The sequence below is a fragment of the Abrus precatorius genome, unplaced genomic scaffold, assembly GCF_003935025.1.
Source record: "Abrus precatorius isolate BTA unplaced genomic scaffold, Abrus_2018 Scaffold7, whole genome shotgun sequence".
NCBI lineage: Eukaryota > Viridiplantae > Streptophyta > Magnoliopsida > Fabales > Fabaceae > Abrus > Abrus precatorius.
In genome coordinates, this window is record NW_020874417.1 from 6,342,359 (window position 1) to 6,366,618 (window position 24,260).

General features: G+C 31.0%; 1 protein-coding gene across 1 annotated transcript; it reads left to right on the forward strand.

Annotated features, from left to right (window-relative positions):
* Positions 1-361: 361 nt before the first annotated feature.
* Positions 362-2,500, forward strand: LOC113871377. Its single transcript, XM_027508469.1, has one exon. It carries the CDS (start codon positions 362-364, stop codon positions 2,498-2,500), a length of 2,139 nt encoding a protein of 712 aa, XP_027364270.1.
* Positions 2,501-24,260: the final 21,760 nt, after the last annotated feature.

Sequence of the window (24,260 nt, forward strand, 5' to 3'; positions counted from 1 at the left end):
TCAGAGATGAAAAGAATGATAGCTAGGGCTAGGAAGGGGTGATGTAATGATTTGGGGTATGGGTAAGAAAAAAAAGATGTATTTTGAATCAAGTTCTGATGGACTTTGATGTTTTAATTTGATTATGGATTATATTTTGGTGTGTTTCATTTGACGAGGATCCTACATTAATTTCCATTGAAGACTTGAAGACGCTCAACAACTGTGATGATTCTTTAGTTTTTGGTTGTTATTTTTTTAAGTGCATTTTTCATTTTGATTAATTCTTTTTTGACTACAAACTATTTCAGAAAATTAAACAAATATAACGGGGAAACGTTTTCTAAAGCATCCTTATAGAACTCGCGCTCAAGCAAGGATCATGGATGAGTTAGAGGAGCACAATGAAGAGCTAAGAAACGATGTTAATCAGTTGAAAGAACAAATGACACAAATCCTAGAGGCACTGAAGTCTTTAGAGCAAAGAACCACAGAGGGGACCCCTATTCAAGCACCTCCAGCACAACCCACTCCTACCTATCCACCAGGTTTTACCCCTACACAAGGACCGTCCCAAAATTTTCCTCCTCATGAAACAATGGTGCCTTTGACCTTGCATGTAGAAAGGCCTCCACAACAAGCTTTCAATCAACAAGATGTCCAATTTCCCCCATATGGCCTTCCTCAAGGTTATACACCACCGATAGCTGAGAACCCACCAAACACTGGCCAACCATCAAATCAACCCAATCCTGCACAACCTTCAGGTCCACAAATTCAACCAACCCAAACATCCATCCCATCATATGCTTACCCTCAAAATACTCATCCTCAAGAAACTCATATACCCCACACTATACCTACCCTAAATCAACCGATCCATCACCAACCACAAATCACTAATCCTAGCCTTGATGGAAACCCAGCCATATCACCATTCCATTCCCATAAGACCTTAGAAGAACCCCAACCCAATTACTCAGAGGAGCACTTCCAATCCAGAGAAAAATTGCAAATATTAGAAGAAAGATTGAGAGCTATCGAGGGGAGTAGCTATGGCATTGGAGAAGTCGCGGATCTTTGCTTGGTCCCAGATGTGATAGTTCCTCCAAAATTCAAAGTGCCTGATTTTGATAAGTACAAAGGAACGACATGCCCAAAGAGTCATCTGATCATGTACTGTAGGAAGATGGCATCACATGCCCATGATGATAAGCTACTAATTCACTTTTTTCAAGACAGTTTGATTGGAGGAGCTTTGAGTTGGTATATGCATCTTGAGCGTACTCGTATTCGTGGTTGGAAAGACTTGGCTGATGCTTTCCTAAAGCAATATAAGTACAACATTGATATGGCTCCTGATAGATTACAACTGCAGAATATGTTAAAGAAGGAGGATGAGACTTTTAAAGAATACGCTCAGAGATGGAGAGAAGTTGCAGCTCAAGTGGAGCCCCCTTTGTCTGAAAAAGAAATGGTAGCTATGTTTATTGATACTCTCCAATCACCTTTCTATGATAGGATGATTGGAAGTATTTCGTCAAACTTCTCTGATATTGTGATTATTGGAGAAAGAGTGGAAGGAGGAATGAGGAATGGTAAGATATTTCACAATTCGGGCGGACCCTCCAATTTGAAGAAATTTACAAATGGTCCAGGAAGAAAGAAGGAGGGAGAGACTAATGCTATAGCCTTTCACCCAAGAGAAGTTCCTTTCATCAGACCTAACCCTGCACCTTTTCAATTCCAACCCACATTTCCTGCCCCTCAAATGTCTTACCCATATGTCAATGCTGTTTCACAGAATCCAAGTCCCCAATCTTATCAGCCGCAACCCTACCAATCTGCTCCTCCTACTTTTCCCATAGCACCACCCATGAGACCACCTCAGCATTGGAACCAAAACCCAAATCCCAACCAAATAAGACCCCAAAACAATCAAGAAAGGAAGCAAGTTCAATTCGACCCAATCCCCATGTCCTACACTGAGTTACTACCTCGCCTATTCCAAAGTTCATTAGTTGTACCCTGTCTAATGAAACCTGTAGAACCGTCCTATCCAAGAGGGTATGACCCAAATGGTAAGTGCGAGTATCATGCTGGTGGCATTGGTCATTCGACAGAGAATTGTAGGGCATTAAAGTTCAAAGTGCAAGACTTAATTAATGCCAAATGGCTGAATTTCAAGGAGGATAATCCTAACATTAAGAGTAATCCCCTACCTAGGCACGGAGGATCATCGGTAAATGCCGTTAAGGAAGAGTCTGTACATGTTTTAAAGAGGAAAGTTGAAGAGGTTATCACTCCTCTTAAGATTATTTTTGCTGAGCTGTGCAAGGCTGACTTGATCAAGGGTTTTGTACATGAAGGAAATATGTGTGATTTGCACCTTGATGCAGACCACTCCATTGAAGATTGTGAAGAATTCAAGCATGTTCTACAAACCCTGATGGACAAGCATTTGGTCCAAATTGGATTCATTCTGCTGGGGTTGTACCATCCACATTGCATCAGAAACTGAAGTTTATCATTGATAATAAGTTGGTGATTATCTCTGGTGAAAAAGATATGTTAGTGAGCAAACCTTCATCCACGCCTTATATTGAAGCCGCTGAAGAAGCTCTAGAGACCTCTTTTCAGGCTTTAGAGATTGCAAATGCTACTTATGTTGGAGAGGGAGCTCCAATCTTAAAGCCTCGATTTTCTAATACATCCATAATGACTGCTAAAGTCATGCTTGACGGAGGTTGTCAGTATGGATACGTGTTAGGACAAACCATTACGAAAGCAGCAAACTGGTTGCAGCTCCATGAGAATAAGGATAGATTTGGGTTGGGATACACACCCACTAAAGCTGATAAGAGGAGAGTCATGGAGGAAAAGAAAGAAAGAAGATTAGCCAGGTTGGAAGGTAGGGAGCCCAAGACTGAAGGGGTCCCTATTTGTGATCTCCTGAAAAGTTTCTATAGTGCTGGATTTGAGTTTCAAGACTCAGTGGCTGCTGCTGATGTGGATACACCTGAAGAAGAGGTTGTGGACCTAGTTCGCACTTGTCCGCCAAACACAGAAGTTGGCAATTGGGAGATCATCGAGTTACCTGTGATTTTTAATAGCTATTCAAAGTAATTCTTGAAGTTAATCCTATTGTTTTGTTCTAAAGCTTTAGGATATCATTACTTTTTGAAAACGTTGATATATGATTTCTTTTTGTAATTTGAAATATCAGTTTGTTTTGTAAATTGGGACACATGTTTCCTTTTAAGTATATTTAAATGAAATGCAATTTGAATTCTCAGTAATCTTTCGTGTCTTTTTCTTTATCAGTTGAATCTTGTCGTTTATTTTCTTTTTGTCTCAACTCTCACACAATGCAGATTCGAAAGTGACATGTCTGAAAGTAACAGTGCTAATATCTCATCCACTAATTTTGATTGTCCCATTAATCGAGTTGTCGAAGATGATAGTGATGTTGATTTACCCTCAGAATTTCTAAGATTGATCGATCAAGAAGTGAAAGAGATCCAACCTCATGATGAACCCACTGAGACAATTAATTTAGGGACTGAAGATGATAAGAGAGAAATCAAAATAGGCACCCTCATGAAAAAACAAGAGCGCGACAAGTTGATTAAACTCTTGCATGATTATAATGACGTCTTTGCATGGTCTTATCAAGATATGCCAGGCCTAGATGTTGACATAGTCGAGCATAAATTGCCACTAAAACCAGAGTGTTTCCCGGTTAAGCAGAAATTAAGGAGAATGAAGCCTGAGATGTCATTGAAGATTAGGGAGGAGGTCAAGAAGCAATTTGATGCAGGTTTTCTTGCTGTTGCCAAATACCCTCAATGGGTTGCTAACATTGTGCCAGTTCCCAAGAAAGATGGAAAGGTTCGGATGTGTGTTGACTATCGTGATCTAAATAGAGCCAGCCCTAAAGATGATTTTCCATTGCCTCATATTGATATGCTAGTAGATAATACAGCTAAACATTCATTTTTCTCTTTTATGGATGGTTACCCAGGTTATAATCAGATCAAAATGGCTGAAGAGGATATGGAGAAAACCACATTCATTACACCTTGGGGCACCTTTTGCTACAAGGTCATGCCTTTCGGTTTGAAAAATGCCGGGGCAACATATCAAAGGGCGATTGTGACATTATTTAATGATATGATACATAAGGAGGTTGAAGTCTATGTGGATGATATGATTGCCAAATCAATGACTGAAGAAGACCATGTTGTAAATTTACACAAATTGTTTGAGCGGTTGAGAAAATTCAAATTGCGGTTGAACCCTGCCAAATGTACCTTTGGGGTAAAATCAGGCAAGTTGTTGGGATTCATTGTTAGTCAAAAGGGAATAGAGGTTGATCCTGACAAGGCAAAAGCAATCATGGAAATGCCGCCTCCTCGCACTGAAAAGGAAGTTCGTGGATTTTTGGGGAGATTGAATTATATTGCCCGATTCATATGCCAACTAACTGCCACTTGTGAACCAATTTTTAAGTTGTTACGGAAAAATCAGCCGATGGAGTGGAATGATGATTGTCAAGAAGCTTTTGAGAAGATAAAGCAATATTTGCAAAATCCCCCGATACTAGTGCCGCCAGTGTCAGGGAGGCCGCTTATTATGTATTTGACAGTGTTAGAAAGATCCATGGGATGTGTTTTAGGTCAGCATGATGAATTGGGTCGGAAAGAGCATGCCATTTATTATTTGAGCAAGAAGTTCACTAATTATGAAGTTAGATACTCTTTGTTGGAGCGAACTTGTTGTGCCTTGGCTTGGGTAACTCGTAGGTTAAGGCAATATATGTTGAGTCACACGACCTGGTTGGTGTAAAAAATGGACCCAATCAAATATATCTTTGAGAAACCAGCCCTTACTGGAAGGATTGCTCGTTGGCAGGTCTTACTGTCAGAATATGATATTGTGTATGTTACTCAAAAAGCAATCAAAGGCAGTGTTCTTGCAGATTTTTTAGCTCATCAACCGGTGAATGATTATCAGTCAATACAGTACGAATTTCCTGATGAAAATATAATGGCGTTGCTCAATGAGAAAGGATCGTCAGCAAGAGATGAATGGGTCATGATGTTTGATGGTGCTTCTAATGCACTCGGACACGGGATTGGTGTTATACTAATTTCCCCAGAGAAGTAATATATTCCGATCACAGCTAGATTATCATTCGATTGTACAAATAATGTAGCTGAATATGAAGCATGTGCTATGGGAATTCAAGCAGCTATAGAGTCAAAGATCAAAATTCTTGAGGTGTATGGTGACTCAGGCTTGGTCATCCACCAGCTAAAAGGTGAATGGGAGACTCGAGATGCCAAATTGATCCCTTATCAAGCCTATATCAGAGAGCTAGTGGAGTATTTCGATGAAATTACTTTCCAACATATTCCTCGTGAGGAGAATCAATTAGCTGATGCTTTAGCTACTTTATCATCAATGTTTGTAGTGAGTCAAAAAGAAGACATGCCGTTCATAAAGATGCAACAGCTTGATCATCCTGCCTATTGTCAAATGGTTGAAGAAGAATCTGATGGTAAACCTTGGTATCATGACATTAAAAATTTCCTAAAACACCATGAATACTCATTAAATGCTGTTGAAAATGACAAAAGGACATTGAGGAGGTTAGCAATGAGTTTCTTTCTGAATGGAGACGTGCTCTACAAAAGGAATCATGATATGATTCTACTTAGATGTGTGGATGCTTCAGAAGCACAAAAGATCATGGAAGAGATTCATGAAGGTTCATTTGGGACCCATGCCAATGGACATGCCATGGCAAAGAAGATTCTAAGGGCTGGATATTATTGGTTGACAATGGAGGCCGATTGCTTTCGTTATGTGAAGACATGTCATAAATGCCAAACATATGCTGATAATATTAACGTTCCCCCAACAAGTTTGAATGTCTTATCATCGCCTTGGCCTTTTTCAATGTGGGGAATTGATGTTATTGGACCCATTGAACCTAAAGCCTCTAATGGTCATCGCTTCATTCTAGTTGCTATTGACTATTTCACAAAATGGGTTGAGGCTGCTTCATATGCTAGTGTGACCCGAAATGTGGTGGTGAGATTCATTAAAAAGGATTTGATCTGTCGGTATGGCCTCCCAAGCAAGTTAATAACAGACAATGGCACTAATTTAAACAACAAAATGATGAAAGAATTGTGTGACAATTTTAAGATTCGACATCATAATTCCTCTCCCTATCGCCCAAAGATGAATGGAGCAGTTGAAACAGCCAATAAAAATATTAAGAAGATCATCCAAAAGATGGTAGTGACATACAGAGATTGGCATGAAATGCTGCCATTTGCCTTGCATGGATATCGAACTTCAGTTCGCACTTCAACCGGGGCAACTCCATACTCTTTGGTATATGGAATGGAAGCAGTACTTCCTATTGAAGTCGAAATTCCCTCTTTAAGAGTAATAATGGAGACCAAATTGGAGGAAGCAGAATGGGTGCAATCTCGTTTTGATCAATTAAATCTCATTGAAGAAAAATGGTTGAATGCATTATGTCACGGTCAACTATACCAGAGAAGGATGAAGAAGGCTTTTGATAAAAAGGTTCGCCCAAGAGAATTCAGTGAGGGAGATATGGTGCTTAAAAAGATTTTGCCGACGCATAAAGATTATCGTGGCAAGTGGTCCCCTAATTATGAAGGACCATATGTGGTGAAAAAGGCTTTCTCAGGAGGGGCTCTAATCCTCACAAACATGGATGGACAAGATCTTCCAAACCCCATCAATTCTGATGCTGTAAAAAAATACTATGCTTAAAAGAATAATAATAATTAAAAAAAAAGAAAAAATAATAATAAAAAGAAAAAAGAAAATAGCTCGCTAGGTTGAAAACCTGAAAGGGCAACCTAGGCAAAAGTTAGAGTGACCTGTGAGCTGAAAACTCGAAAGAGCAGCTCAGGCAAAAATTAAGGTCAAATAAATACTACACTGAACTGAAAACCTGAAAGGGCGGTTCAGAGGGGCACTAACTTCAGTCGCAAGAAAGGGCTTCAAATCGATAAATATGATCGACTAGAATATTAAACTGGGGCAATTTTGAGAGGTTAAAGTTGAATCAAACGGAAGATGGATTCAAAATACCATACTGGGGCAATTTTATTTTGGCAGTTTTGTTAATGGATGATCAATTTACGGGAGAGATTAGCACTGTTCATCTGGAAGACGTCACTTAATCGGCATAATACTTCACTATTTTCATAGTCATTTTGATCCTTTGATGTATTTTTTTTTTTATTTTCGTTACTCATGTCGTAAGTCTTCTTTGTAAATTCACCCTTTTTTTATTACAGTCATTCCTATATTCCAAAAATATTTATCTTTGTCTTTAGTCACCTTCCATTCAGCTTATATACACCACTTTGTTTACTCAACTTCTTTAATAGCATTTTTATTGTCATTTCAATAATTATATACTAAAAGGAAATATGCAAACTGTTAAAAGGATACTAAGAAAATACGATTACAATAATAAGCTACACAGTAAGTTCGATGAATCTCCTAATAAGTTCAACATGACAGAAAAAGTTGACTCCTCTTGACGATTCAAAAATAGATGGCAGTCCAATTTGATTGATGTCTTACCTAGCTCAAATTTCATGAAAGAATTGATCCTGACCAAAGAAGTTACTCATTCATGAACCTTGATGTGCATGTTTTGATAAGGTTGGAAGAATTATCATCCCCGAAAAAAAAAAAAAAGAGGACAGAGTTTGTTTTGATTTAATAAGTCTTATTATTGCATTTGACCTCATCATTCAATAAATTTCATTCCAAGTGTTAACATTCATCAAGTTTATGCAATCGCATCATCACATTAGCATGCATTTGTTTTTATCTATTATCACCTTTTGAAGTTTAATTTAAATTCATTATCTGCCTTACAACCTTTATGTTCAGTCCAAGTCTACGATATAACTGAGTTCCTCACCTTTCATCAAAATTCAGAAGCTGACTGATGTCTTTATTTTTCTGCCTTACTTTTACTGTTAAGGTTCAGAGCATGACTGTCCTTTTATTTTTTGCAATCCAGAACATGATCGACCTTTTATTTTTCTGTCTTTCTTTTTACCTTTCTTGTCTAAGTCCCTTTGTGTTTTTGTCAAAGCCTAAAACTTAACAGCATCTTTCGCATTTTTTCAAAGCCCAGCACCTAACTGATACATTTTATTTTTCTGTCAAAGTCCAAAATCTGACTGACACTTTTTCCTTCTCTGTCGAAACCCAGAACCTGACTGGTACCTTTTTACTATTATGTCAAAGCCTAGAACCTGGCTGGCACATTTTATTTTTTCAGTCAAAGCCCAGCACCAAACTGGCACCTTTCTCTTCTCTGTCAAAGTTCAGAATCAAACTGGCACATTTCACTTTTCTATCAAAGCCCAGAACCAAACTGGCACATTTTATTTTTTTGTCAAAGTCCAGATCCTGACTGACACACTTCACTTTTCTGTTAAAGTGTAGAACCTGCCAGGCACATTTTACTTCTCTTCCATAGTCTAAAACCTAACGGGCATTTTTCACCTTTTATCCTGTTGTTTAAGCTCAGTATCTGCCTAGCGACCTTTGTTTTTAGTTAAAAGTCAATGTCGTCTCACCATTCTGTTTAACACAAATCGTCATAAATTACAACTTTTCCTATTAGCTAAGTGTTCATTATATTTGTCTTTGTATTCCTTGTACACCTTATTCATTTCAGACAAAAATTGATTCACTTCTTTACTCAGTTCTCATCAACTCTAACTTTAAAATATCTCTAATTGATATGAACTGAATAAAGAGGGGCAACTGTGAATACCAATTTTTGTATTTTTGAAATGGCTTCCAATTTTTTTTTATTTTTTTAATTTATAAAAATAAAATAAAATTATTTTACAGAAAAATGGAAAATTTTGAAAAAAAGGAAGAGACTGGTTCATGGAAATGGTATCCCTGCACTATGCAGTCTAAGACCCTAGTTTCAAAACTGACTGAATGCATGAAAAGGGAAAGGGTCAGATTTTGGCATTTTGTATAAACCCTAAAGGAACCCAGTATAAAATCTAAAAGCAAGAGATCTGGTGAGGGAAACTTTTCGAAAAGAAAAAAAGCAAAGCAAAAATTTTCAGAGAGGAGTGTGAAGTTTTTTTGAAAAGAAAGCAAACAATTTTTTGGAGAAGAAACAAAGTTTCAGAGAAAGAAAAATATTTGAAGAGGTAGCAACAAGTTTGTTTTCAAAAAAGAGAGAAACATTTTGAAGAGGAATATGGGAGAAAGAGAGGAAGCAGGTAAAAAAAAAGGGAGCATTTTATAGAGGAAGTAGAACAACACAACAAAGAAGAGAACAAATAAAATAGTAGAAAAAATCAAAAATCAAGAGAAGAAAGGAATCATAGTCACCGTCTTTCATCCTCCGTTGCTGCTCAAATATGAACGTTCTTCAACTTTGAATACTGCCAAGGTATTGTCTTTACTGCTAAACTCATATTCACAGAACCATGTCGTGGGATGAAAGACGCAAGATAAAAAAGAATACAAGTATTGGGTCATTTGATAGGATTTAGTTGTTTTGTTAATATGTTCTTATTATTTTATTATAAAAATGAAAAGAGAGTTTGATGAAAACGTGACTTATGCACGTCAAGGAGAGATACAGTCAAATCCATTCAAAAAGCTGCATTATATATTATTTTATTTGCTTATTAATGCATTGGAAATGAAATAGATATAAAGATGGAAATCGAGAAGTGCAGAGTATAGTCTTTTCAATTCTTTGTTAGTTCATTGATTTTATGCATATGAGATATAGAAGAATATAGGCAGTGAAAGGAGCGACAGTCTAACTTACAGAATGGTGCAGTCATTTCATTTTTTTTTTCCTTTTCTTTCTATTTTCTTTATATCTTTTATATTTATTTATTTATTTTATGTCATAAAAATATAGTTCACTTCCAAAAAGTTTAGACCGAGATTAATGTTAGATTACGCTTGAACTTCTTTTTATTTATTATTCACTTTTTTTCATTTTTTCTGTTATTATTTTTATTATTATTATTTTAAGGATATCATATTCAGCCAACTAAATTTAAAAATACATAAATAATTCATGTAAATATATGTGTGTATGTATATATAGTTTATATTTATTTATGTGTTTATAATTTATTTATTTATTTACAGTGTTATCATTCTTTACTTTATTGTATTAATTTTAGGATGATTGATATAATTAGATTTTATATTCATATTTTAGCTTTTTTTACAACTCACAAATTATTTTGTAAACAAATAAATAGTGTAATATTCTCATCAATTTATAATATTAATGTATAGTTTTCTATCGTTATGTAATATAAATTGATAAAATCTATGTGTACCAACGTTACCTTAGGTCTTATGCAATATAAATTTATCAAATAAAATTTGAATTTTTATTAAATAGTTATTTTCTTTAATCAATTTAGATATATTTATTCTTTTCATCAAATGGATTTAATTTCGTATTGTAATTTTTCTTTTTAATATTGCAAAATTTGATGAATTAAATAACTAAACATTTCTTTGCTTATTTATACAAATATCGATGTGTGATTTACATTGCCTTCGATTGTCCAACAAATTATAGGAAGATTTATGTATAGCTTACGCTATCTTAAATTTTCTTTCACATCAAAAGTAAAATTTAAATACTTTGTAATGATAAGATATTTTAACGATTTACAATATAGTTGTGTGATCTTTCTTCACTTTCTATATTGTTTATCGTAGAGTATATGTATAACCGCGTTATCTTGTATCCTAAATTTTATAACTTTACAAAAATAATTTTAATCTCAAAATAAATCTCTTTTACTGAACTTATTTTAATTAACCAACTTCGTAATTTTTTAGATAGAACTACGTGGCTTTGAGTTCCCCATTGCACCCGGGGATACGTAGGAGCGGGAACCGAATCTGTCAAGTCAAAATAATTTTTAAAATAACCCAAATAATATTTCAATAAATAATATTTCTTCTTCTAAAATAAAATAATTAATGTTTAGGGGTTAAATAAATATTTTTCAAAATTAGAATGAATTTGCACAATTAATTTTAGGTAACCGTTTTTAAACGGACGTTGTAGGGTGCTAATACCTTCCCTACACGTAAATGACTCCCGAACTCATTTTTGGTTTCAAAGATCGTATTATATTTAAGTTTTTCCAAGGTTTTTCTTAAAATAAACTTTGGTGGCGACTCCTCTGATACTTTTTAAAAAAATGTTTTTCGCCGTACCGTTGCGACCACCCGGTTGCGACAAGAATCCTTTGAAACATATCAGAAGGTATTCTGAAGTTGTCTCAAGAGAAATATATAAAAAAATTGCTTGATAGATTTAATGTTAGAGATGCTTAGACCAGAAATATCTTTTTAGGAACTTACTTAAAGTTTTCAAAAAACAACCTTCATAGATGAAAAAGAAAGTTACATGTCAAAAATACTAAATGCATCAACTGTAGGGAGCTTAATGTTTGCTATGGTGTGTATCAGACCTGACATAGCATATGCAGTAGGAGTTGTCAGTAGATTCCTATCAAATCCTAGAAAACAGCCATTGGGAAGGTGTGAAGTGGATACTAAAATATCTGAAGGACACTTCAAAAATGTGTTTGTGCTTTGGCAAAAGTAATCTCACTTTATAAAGATTCTTTGATGCATATTTGGGAGGAGATTTGGATGGTAGATGATATATCTTTTCCTTCAAACACGACAAGTGTACTGGGTCTGTTGCAAGTAATAACTGGTAGAGTACCAGAATATCATCCTCAGAGAGCAATTCAAATGTATTAATTAATAAGATATAAATTAATTGAGCTTATATACAATAGAATTAGTGAATGATTTTTATGAAATATTAATCAACAATGAAAATGTAATAACCTAATGTAAATTATGGTAAAATTCAAGTTAAAAAGTTGAGATTGAATTTCATCTATCTCTCCCTTTATATTCTAGTAATTCAGTGATAAATATAGCAATCATTTCCAATAAATTTGATGCAGAATATGAAAGTCCTATATTTCAATTCCTTGAAAATATATTCCTAAGATAATTTCTCAAATGTTAATTTCTCAAATAATTGATAAACTATCCAACATTAAAATTAAAATTTAAAAACAATAAATAACTTGAAATCTATTCTTAGAACAATTGGTTATTGAGTAATCTCAATCAGATCTAGATCTAAATAATATCTTTCCAAATATAACTCAGATCTGAACTCTAGAAACTATCAAATAACTAGATTCAACCATTAAAACGAATTGAGATCACCAAATCTATAGAAATGAAGAAGAAATAGCTATATTTATATAAATTACTGAGAATACATCATGTTTAAAGATTTACATCCAATCTCATACAAGGTTTAGCTGCTCATGGTAACCATAGCAGCAAAAATGGAGATACAAATGGAATAAAGCATTTGAAACCAAGTATTCCTACTCTTTTCTCTGCCTTGTGTCGTTCTGGACCTCTCAAAAATGGTTGTGGAACAGTAACCCCTCACTTGAACATAAAAGTTATATTTTATACTGGTCTGCTCGAACTTCTCTCGCTACAGCGACAGTCCCTCGCTGTAGCGATAAACGGAGATAGAAATTAGGTCATTCTGTTTGCCTTTCGTTGCAACTAGGATTTTCGCTACAATGACCCAAAAGTATCTAGCGAGAATGGGTCGCTGTAGCGAGAAAAATACAGAATCACCCTCTTCACAATCAAGCATCCTCTCTGCAGCGAGAGATCTTCAGAACCTAACTTTTTTTGCAACTTCATGCTTTACATGCTCTTTTTTCTGACTTTATCAAGTTTTTCTTCAACTTTAAATGATGTTTCTCTAATGATTCCATTTACAAAATAGATCAAAAAGGGATTAAAACACTAAGATTGCATTCATTTCTAAAAATATATATGTATTTGTAAAAGTTTCAAGTTTGAAGGGAATTTGACAAAATAATCCAACTTTTAACATAAAAAGTGTTCAAGTCACCATCTCAAATCATTTATTTTATACCCTTATTAGTAGAAAAGCACCACATGTTACATTTTTACCTTAGATGGTATTGTTGTGAGCTGGAAGTCTAAACTTTAAAGTAGAGTTACTCTTTTAACCACTGAAGCTAAGTATGTGGCTATCTCAGAAGTAGCAAAGGAAATGCTATGGTTAAAGAATTTTCTCAAAGAATTGGGAAAAGAATAGAAAAATTCTCCATTAATATGAAGTACCATTTTATCATAAACCTGATAATTGCTTCAGACTTGTCTTTGTTAAAGATCTTAGGATCAGAAAACCCAGCTGATATGTTAACCAAGACTATCACAACTTATAAGTTGAGGCTTTGCATTGCCTCAACTGGCCTTCAAGAATAATTGATGATGAAGACGCTACACTAGGTGAAGAACACATGAGCTCATTGTTTATAAGGACCTAATCAGACTCCAAGTGGAAGAATTGTTGAGATTGTGTAGTTGTATTTAGTCCTACATTGCTTGCTCTTGAGCGACTTTTGTTTTATTATTACTATATAAGTAATGCCTTGTAAAACTTTAAGAATCATTCAGTAAATAAAATATTTTTCTAGTGTAGCCATGGATGTAGATACAGGTACTGTGTGCCAAACCATGTTAAATCCTTGTGTTTTCTTTCTTTCTTTCTTTCTCTCTCTCTCTTTTCTCTTTTTTCTTTAGTTATTCCTAATAAGTGGTATCAGTGCTTAGATTCCCAGGTAATGCGATGCAGATGTTGGTATGCATGGTCCTAGATAGTGCCATGTGGACGTGGATGTGGGTGTACACAGTGAACGTAAGTGTGCAGTAATGGCTGTATATCCCTATAGGGGCCTGATGTGGGTGGACATCCAGGAGAGGTCAAGGGTGCCTCGAGAGCCATGAGAGGGCAAGGCAGGATAGGCTTTAATATTAGAGAACTTTGTTTGAGGGGAGATTGTTGGAATGTACGAAGAAAGTCCCACATTGACTAAAATTGGGGAGGATCAAAGACATACAAGTATGTAGATCTCCATTAGTATGGGACCTTTTGGATGATGTCCAAAAATAATACCATGAGAGATTAGATCCAAAGTGAACAATATCATACTAGTGTAGAGATATATGATAAATCCACATTTTATTAATATTTTATCTATCTTTTTCATAGATTTTTAATGGAAAAATGAAGTTGAAAATTGTAAATACTATAAAAATTTTAATTATGCCAATTATTCTATCTTTCTTGCTTTTGGTCCAATTTACATTGATTTTGTATTTATCTTTTGCAATTTTGCTCACTAGAATAATTGTGCAGGAATTTTTGGATAAAATTATGAGAGTTAAGCTCTTGAGAAGAAATTGGATGAAAGTAGCTACTTCTAATATCCAAAGTAATCACTATAGCAAGTTATTCTCATAAGTCAAGTGAAAGTAGTCACTACAAAGCCAAATCTGAAAGTCGAAGCTACGCGTGTTCACTATTATAAAGAAAGGTTGCGCATAATCACTTTCGCTACTCATAATAATTACGGGCAGGCTTGTGTACCCAACGAAGCTATGCATGTTTACTTTCACTAGTCATAATAGTTAGTTATGCGCGTTGCACGTAATCACTTTCGCTAGTAAAAGCGAGAAAAAGCAATAGACTATGCGTAAACACTATCAATAGTCAAAGTGATCACTCCAGAAAGAGTTAACTTTATTATAAATAGGTTTTTCACTTTTAGGTAGAGATCTTTTTGCCATTATTACACTTTTCATTTTCATACACTTTGAAGAGGCTTAGGTTAGAACCTTGGGTGATTGTCAAGAGTTCAAATTAGGGTTCCTTTCTTACTTTATCTTACTTTTTTTCCATTTTCACTTTAAATTCCTTTGGTTTTGCTAGATATCATCTCTTGTAATACTGAACCCCATTCTTGTAGAGGGCCAATTTTTGTTTATTAATCCTTAGTAAGTTCATAGAGGTTCTTGAAATCTTGGTTTGATTGACAACACGAATTTCTTTCCATGAATTTCACTTTTCCCAATCTCTTGAAAACTGGGTTAAGAATTAAATGGAGGTTGTTGCTTAATTAATCTTAATTTCATTTTTAACAAGGGTTCAAAACTCTGTTTGCTTAATTCTGAGTTGGGTTCTAAGTTTGCTTAATTCTAAGGATCAGGGATTAAAACTCATATGACTTGCTTAATCTTGCATGAAAAACTAGGGTTGATTGACAACTGTTCTAATTGACCTAATTCTAGGAAAGGATGATGTGTTAATTTTTAGGAGGATTTATGATGGAACCAATATTGATGAACTAGGAGTTAATATATTTTCATAATTAATTTTCTCAATTTAGTTTCCTGCTTGAATGCCTTTGAGTTTGAAAACAACAAAAAACTCTCCTTGTTTATTTTTTGGACTTAATGCTGATACCATGTTTGATGCATAATCCTATACTCAATCTTCATAAGAGGACGACCTAAGTTGAATGAATCTAGCACTATATTAATTTTGTTTATACTTTGATAGAGATAGTGACAAACCTTCTCATCAATATACAGAAAAGTCAATACTTGACTAACAAGGATACCTTAAATTAGAGTTAATATAATCATTTACTTAATTTTGCATTGTTTATAGTCATTTGTATTGTTCTCATGTTTAGCTTGTTCTTTTAAACTTGTTTGACCTTCTACATTGATATAATATGCATTAGAACCAATTTTAGAGCCTTTATGCTTAATTGTGCAGTTGTTTTGCTACAAAAGGTAAGCATTGAAGCGTACAAGGTTCATGCTTAAATATTTTTAAACTCATGCCTATAGAAGGTCTGATACTTAAGTGAAAGATAAAGATTGCTTAAACATTACCCTAAATGTAATACTAATTGTTAATTGTAAGTGCTAACACTTCATCGTTCTCAATTTGAATAACAAGCTTGCAAGAGTCCAAGCATTAGACCATATAAAGTGACACGCTTGAGCATTCATGCCAAGACAATGGATTTTGTTTTATAACATTGTTTTACTTTTTCATTTATTTGAATTATAACTATCCTCCTCTCCCTTTCATTTCCACTTTCTCTTCATCCTTTTCTGTCTTTAGTGAGTTTTCATCTCATTTCTCTTTAAAGTTTTCTTTGCTTTATTTAATGAGTTTATGATATTTTATTTTCTTTACTTCATCCAATGTTTTTCCTCTCAGACTACCCTTCCTTAGCAACATTTTATTTTACTAAAATTATTTTATTTTACTTTGTGAGTATGCTTAATGAAATATTGAGAATGTCTATAGCAACTTATCATTGTCTGAATCAGATGATTGATTTTTGTGACTAAATTAACTTATTGACTTGTGTTGTGCTTGAATTAAGAATGACAGTAGACTAACCTATAAGCACAACTCTGTCTTTTATGTTGAAAGTTGTCTAAAAAGTTTTATGTTATTTTTCTTTTACAGAATGACTCTAAAAAAAATAATTTAGATGAATTAGAAATATTATAGAATTTTTAGCTCCACAAAATCAAACTCAAGATTATTTCATTATCCAGAATAGATTTAATTATATTTATCATGTCTGGGATGAGTTTGATTTAAAAGATAAGAATTCAAGTAATTTAAATATAATAATATATGTCACGAGTATACTGTTGCAATAAAAATGATTATGAGATGTGTATATATATTTTTAGAACCAAATATCCCATCTTCTATCTAGTTATAGCAACTTCTAATTTGACATGTGGGCTACCAACACCAGGATCAGTACATTTGCAACCACTATAAGTCTCTTAGCTTTCATATTTAATTTAATTACTGTCCAACCAAGGCACCAAAATGCAAAATCAACACCCTTATTGACACTTGTTAATAAAGTTATGGAAATACTTAAAAAAATCGTCTAAAAGATCTCAAATAGCTGTCTTTAAACTTGCAAGGTTCTATATATACTTAGCAAGTAAGACAATTGTCTAAGACTTTTTTTTTCTTTTTTTTTCCAGATCTTTATATATTGTGAATGAGCACGATCATCATGAACGTTGCATATCCAGAATATTCTATATTGGTTTAAAATTTTTGAATTATATTTCTTACAATAGAAGTACCATCAATAGTTTAATTCACACAATAAAACATAGCAACATTGCAACTCCCTTTGTGATATTCATGCGTAAATCCTCTTGACTGAAATTTTATCATCAATTTTCGGTATTAAACACAGAACTTTATCATTATAAAAACAAAACTCTGATTTAAGTCCCACTTTATTGCATCCAATTTGTAGGTGCACGGTACTTATAGTTGTGAGGAAGCTCGTATCTCCTATCTTTTACATTTAGTTCGGAGAAATCTCTGCAAGGACAAAGAAAAATGTCTAAATTAGGAAAAAAAATTGAATTTAGGATTCAAGGATTAAACGGATTAGTTTTATGTTTTTCTTTCGACCACACATCTTAGTTGGACAACTCATCCTCCACATAACCCTTAAACGCACTAACAAGCTAATTCTATTAGAAGAAACACTATCCAATTAATAACGTGATTAAAGTTAAAGCTTTAAACCTTCAAAATGAGATTTTTAACTATAATAATTAAGTTAATATTAGTGAAAAAATTAGAAGTCGAAAGTTATTAGCTACATACTTTCTTTTCTTGTATTACTGTATAGATTCGTTTTGTAAATAAATAAAAGAATAAAATATAATATTTTTTATTCTATTTTATTTTTAACGTTTATTTAACTGACATATTGTAAATTTATTTCATGAATTATTTTATTTTACTTTTGATTATAAATTTTCTTATAAAAAGAATAAAAAATAAAAATAAATAAAATAAAATATTTTTTTATCTTACTTTTATTATATAATATTTTTATTAAACTTTCATATCTTAGCATTTCTTACTTATATTACTAGATAATTAATTGTTTAAATATTATAACAAACAGAAATCACTTTCAATAATTAATATATTCGTCACTCAAAAATATTAGTTATTTATTTAAGAGTAATTCTTTATAATTGAGTTATATTTAGTAAAAAAAGTTTGAAATAAAAATTGTATAATAAATTAATTGTACAACTAGCTGATTTCTGTTAAATGACTAAAAAAATATGTAATATTATATTAATATAATATTAAAATTAATTATCACTTATTTTATTTATTTATAATAAAATAATTAAATAATTATATAAAAATAAAATTTATCTTTATATATATTTAAACATAAAGTATTTTAAGTCATATATTTTTTTATATGAAATACATTTAAATAAAAGAAAGAGAAGAGAAAAAAACATAAATGAATAAGACTATCGTTGATGTAAAATGAACAAAAGACAATAAAATGTATATGCATATTAAGTTTTAATTGTATAACGGATAAGTTATAAAAAATAAAAAGTAAAAATATAATAAAAATATTGATAATTAATTTTTAAAAGTTAAATATTATTTTAGATAACTTTTGAAAAGTTAAATTTTAAAAGTTATAAACTATTTTCATTCTATGTATACCAAATAACTATATAAATTTATTGACCAAATTAATAAATTATAAACTCTTAAATAAGTTATAAACTACTTTTACTAAATATAACTTATATTAAACTTTTGTTAATGATATAATTATTTTTGAATAAATAATAATTTAATTGTTTCTTTTGTTTGTTCACTTTAAAAAAACTTATTTTTATTTGTTTATATAATTTAAAATTTAAGATGATATTAATTTTATACTTTTAATTATTTTTTAATTTAATTCTTAAATGTTTTGTACATTCTTCATAAATGAAAGAAAAACCATAGGAAGTATTATATTGGAAAATTAAAATAATTTTAAAATAAATGAAAACATGAATTATATTTAACCGTGGAGACATTTTATAATAAAAGAGATAAAACGAAATAAAGATAGTAAGGTATTTATATATTTTTACTCTGATTCTGTGTTATTACTATGATATGTGTACTTGCATTTGACTAAAAAGACAATCAAAATACTAAAATTCAAAATCTTTAAAAAAATTAACGTCCAACTATATTCTTTTTTAGCTGATCGTCTACGTAAATGTAATTTTTAAAATCATTTACTAAATTATTGGATTTTTTTTATCTATTTTAAGTAATTTTTGTTATGTGATATTATTTTTTATGGTTCCACACATACAACTTGCATCTCTTGATAGACTTAATCAATAGCTTGTCTGTTTCCACGATTTCTAAAGTAAAATTAACGTTTGAAAGTGAGTGAATACAAACTACAAAACACGCTTAAGAATAACTTTTTATTATTTTTTCAATATGTATTTGAAGACATATAATTAAAAAATTATTGTTTTAGAGAGAATCACGATTAAAGGTATGAAGCTAATTTAAAATTTGTGCCAATATATATTAATAAGTTTACAACAACAAAATTGATTATATATATATATTATAATTTTTTTCAATCGCATAAATATCATTTTATTACTTTTTCAATTAAAAATCCCGTTCAATATGTATTTAAGAATCTATTTGTTCATTTTAATATTATTAATTCTCTCTAAAAGTTAATTTTTTTTCATTTTAAATCGCATACATTATTTCTTTTAAATACCATTAATTAAAATTAACTTTAACACAGTCAATTTGATAACAACGTATTACCCCAAAGAAAGCAGAACCGGGGGGAATAATGCTCGCTTATCTGCGCAAAGCACGTCATCTTACGTTAACGTGAGGTGGCGTCTGATTACTAGTGAAAATGTTGAAATATTAAATTATATAAATTTAATTTTAAGATATTATTACTGTAAAACTTTGTACATTAATAATTAAATAAAATTTACAACAAATATAAGTTTAAAATTCATGATTATAAAAATTAATATAAATTTAATAGTAATTCATAATTAAATAACTATAAAAATTTATACTATTCTTATATTTTAATTAAATTCAAATTATATTTGCATAAACGTGTTCAGGTTGCATTGCTCAATAAAGGAAAAGGCTAAGGATACAATGATTTCAGAAAGAGGTCTTCGTATTGGCTATTATATTTTTGCTACAATTATTTATATATGGAAAATATTAACAAGTCTTGTTTTTATGTTATGCATTTTTAGAATTAAATAAATTTCATATAAATCGTATTTAATAAAAACTAAAATGTTATAATTTAATAAGTTTTATGATAATTTTAATTTATAGATAAAAAATATAATTAGCACTCTCTTGCTTCCATATTATTAACATTATTGTTTCACATTTATAAAATAATTTAATTAAAATATACATATGAAAAAATGAACAGTATATTTATCTTATAATGTCTAATATAAATTTTAGTTGTTCTATATCTAAAGATATAATAAAAAAAATCCATCTAAATACTCATACGATTACTTTCTAACGTGATAAGCTTTTAAAAATAGTAGAAAGAAGAAGCGGAGGGTGAAGCGTGATGAATGGCGTGGAAGAGAAAGAAGAAAGGAGGGGGCAGTTAGTCACGAGGAACAGAAGATAGCCACGTGTCTAATAATGGAAACCGACAACGACAAGTTTATGGATATACCCGCATTTAATTATTTTTAAGAAAAAAAAAGAAAAAGAAAAAGACGGTTACCTATAGACCCAGCTCTCTTTCTCATTCGCTACTTTCTTGACTTTGCGTCGCACGTGGGACCCTTCTTTTCACTGGCGTAATTACACGCCTTGCACTCTTCATTTTGATTGGACTGTGGGTCCCCCCTTCCACAAAATTAAAAGCCCACGAATCTTCCTTAGGGCGCAGGGGCCTCTTCAGTTGACGCGTGTACAGTGAGACTGGGACCCTTCTCATCAACAAGCGTCCAAGAAAACACTCAATTTTTTATATACTATGTAGCAGTAGCAATATATATAAAGTTGTTTCACCTTATTTATAATTTTGGATACAGTGAATACATGTTTAACAAAGAAAACATTATTTTTTATGATGATTTTATCAGCTTTGGGCTGCTCAGGCAGCGAGAACGATTATAATATTTTAATGGTTGGCTTGTGGGGTCACGGATGTAGCCCTAATCTCTGCCTAACCCAGCTCCTTCCTTCCCAATTGTTTATATAATAACGTGGCATCTCCTCTTTTGTGAAACCAACAGTACTAATAACACTTTATTTATTAAAAAAATTCTTTAAATTATATTATTTCATTTATTTTTAAAATTCTATCCTGTTTTTAAGCCGAATATTTTAATCTCATTTAATATAAATAAATCTTTAAGTAATAGAGAGCATCAATGTCATGTAGATACAATTTTCCTATAATTTTTAGTGTTATTGGAAATTAATTTTGAATATCTTCTTGTTGATTAATTTAAAAATTTTACTAAAGTTTTTATTTCATTTTTAAAGTTGCATATTAAGAATTTAGAATTACTATCAATAATGATAAGAATTGCATAAAGAATTTTTTTAAAATCATTATATTAGAATAGATTAAAGAGTAACACAATTATTTTTTTAATAAAAATAAATTTACTTAAAAGAGCAATTTACATCATTACAAAGTTACACGTGGACTTTTTATTGTCCCCATTAGTACAAATGGGTCGGTCAAGATAGTTTTTAGGTTGAACAATGTAATTTGTCATGGAAGATTTTTCAGGAAAGTTTTTAGAAATGATGTGGTGCTAACCAGCTACAGCGAAAAAACGAAAGTAAAATAGTTGAGGATAAAAATAGAGAATTGGCGGAAGAAAAAAAGATCATCATAGATCGGCAAATCTGTTTTTCCAACATTTAGCATTTTTTGTATAATTAATATGGTGAATTAGAATTTTTTTTTTCGGAAAACCTAGGTGATTTTTTATAGGTGTTATTAGTATTATTCACTAATTAATTAAAATTAAAATTTTATTTTAATAAAATATTTATATTCAATATTATCACAGATTATTAAAATAAAACTTCAAAGTTGTTTGATAAACGACATTTAAACTACTGTTTATAAGTTTTTGTTTTATCACTGTTCTAGTCTCTCTTAGTTGTTGGATATGAGATGTTTATCTCACATCATATATTGCTACATAATTTGGTATGGATCAAGACATTCTTACTATAGTTGTTCATTGTAGTGAAATATCTTCGGATAATTTATAACATATTCAATTTTGTGTAATGCCTTATTATGCATATGTACATTCTAGATTCTATCAAAATCAAATAAGAGAGTAAAAGGGTTAAATCCATAGTTGAACAAGTATAATAGTGAGATGATAGTTTGAGATATGCTGTAAACTGGTAGTTTGAGATTAACCTTGAATTTAAATTTTACTATAAGTCTAAAGTTCAACTTTTGGAATTTTTAAAATACAATGATAATCTAATATAAATTATCTGAAGCATTTGATGAATAAAAGAAACTTAAAAGATGAAGGTTGGATAGGCAATGTCATATCATATGAGTGAGGTGAAAACGAAGAGAATAAACTTTTAAAATTGAATATGATACCTTCCCCTGCAGTGTAACCATATTTACTTTACCTTTAAGAGTTCTTTATTTACCAACTAACATTGTTTAATCTCTCTGATATCATAAACTATAAACATTGCTTATTTATTTATGCTTAAAATAATATTAGTTGTTATTCTTTTACTAATACTCGTTGTTGTATAAGATAATATTTATATTATTTCAATTTAAATAGTTCAAGAGTAAAATCGAAATACATAATTAATAAAGGATAAATTAATAAATTTAGCAATTAATGCTAATAAAATGATTAAATTCTTTGTTCTACGTAGTTTTATCTCTCTTTAAACAAATAAATAGAAATAGTGGTAATACAATATTAAAAATTACCATGATAAATATTATTTCTACAATAACATTTCTTATATATACAAACAAAAAGTAAAACCTTATACTGAAGCAACATAAACTATCTTTAAACTATATTAGACTTTGATACTGTTTATATTTTAACTGTTATACATAACGCTGAAATTAATTAATTTGTCTAAATATACTTAATTTATTAATGGGATGTTCTTGAAAATAATTGGAAAGCTAGAATATAAATAGCCTTATCACTAAAAGTAAATAAATAAACATATTTTCCAATTTTACAATATCTCAAAAAAGGTAGCATCATTTTTGTTTCTCACTCTTAGAGTAAGCTGCTGAAAGAATTTAATTAAAAGAGAAAGAACGTAATAAAAAGCCTAAAATATTGTGTATATATACATAGAATGTTATCTTATATTTTCTCACTTGATTTCCTCATTCTTTTTCCATTCCATATACCTGCTGATCAACTTTGGTTACAATCAATATTAGAATTGCCAATTAACTCCGACAATAACTATCATTCATCTTTAAATTATTCATTAAAGTCCTTATGAAATTGTAGCTACACAACACCTGGACAACAATTCTCATGCAAATAAATTATGAGATATATTTTCTGACTCTGCTAACATGTAGACAAGTTTATAAAGGTATGAGTACAAAACGTCTTTGTAATAAAAGGAGGAGATCGAATTTTATTATCTTTAATATTTATCTAGGATATTAAAGATTTCCATCATCTTTCAAGTGCTATAAATATGAAGCATGTAAACATACATATTGCTGATTATTGTTAGACTGTATATAACAATCTCTTCAACATTTCATATTTTATTTTTTTCATTATTTTTTCTATACTTCTTATACACTGATTTTTTTATAGACATCTGATTCTGGTGATTGAGTCCTAAGAAGTTTTGTAGAAAATATATATTTGACATTTTATTATTAACATAAAAGAAGTTAAAATAGTCAGGAAGTATTAATTTCCATCCGTGCTTTTGAAGAAAAAGTTAACAAAATTGTTACACTGTTATTTATAAGGATGTCAATTTGAGTCAAGGCCAATTGGCCACATGTAAAATGGTAAGTCGAGCCAAAGTTATGCACTTATTAATCTATTTAGCTTGTCAAAATACAAGCTAACCTCAAGCTAGTTAGTTGGCCTGTTTTCAAAGTTTTTAAAAATAAAATATAATTATTTATTAATTAAATAATTTTTATTAATATAAAAATATTATTAATATTTTTTATATTTTTTGTTAATTTTTATAATTTTTTTTATAAACTAATCTGTTAACTCATTGATCTAACAATTAATTTTTATTTTTATTAATTTTTGACAGGCTAATCCATTAATCTACGGATCTATTTTTAAAGGTTACAAAATTAAGTTTACTT

Bases quoted from the DNA above. Each gene is read 5' to 3' on its own strand.
- LOC113871377 (XM_027508469.1), top strand. From the start codon at position 362: ATGGATGAGTTAGAGGAGCACAATGAAGAGCTAAGAAACGATGTTAAT.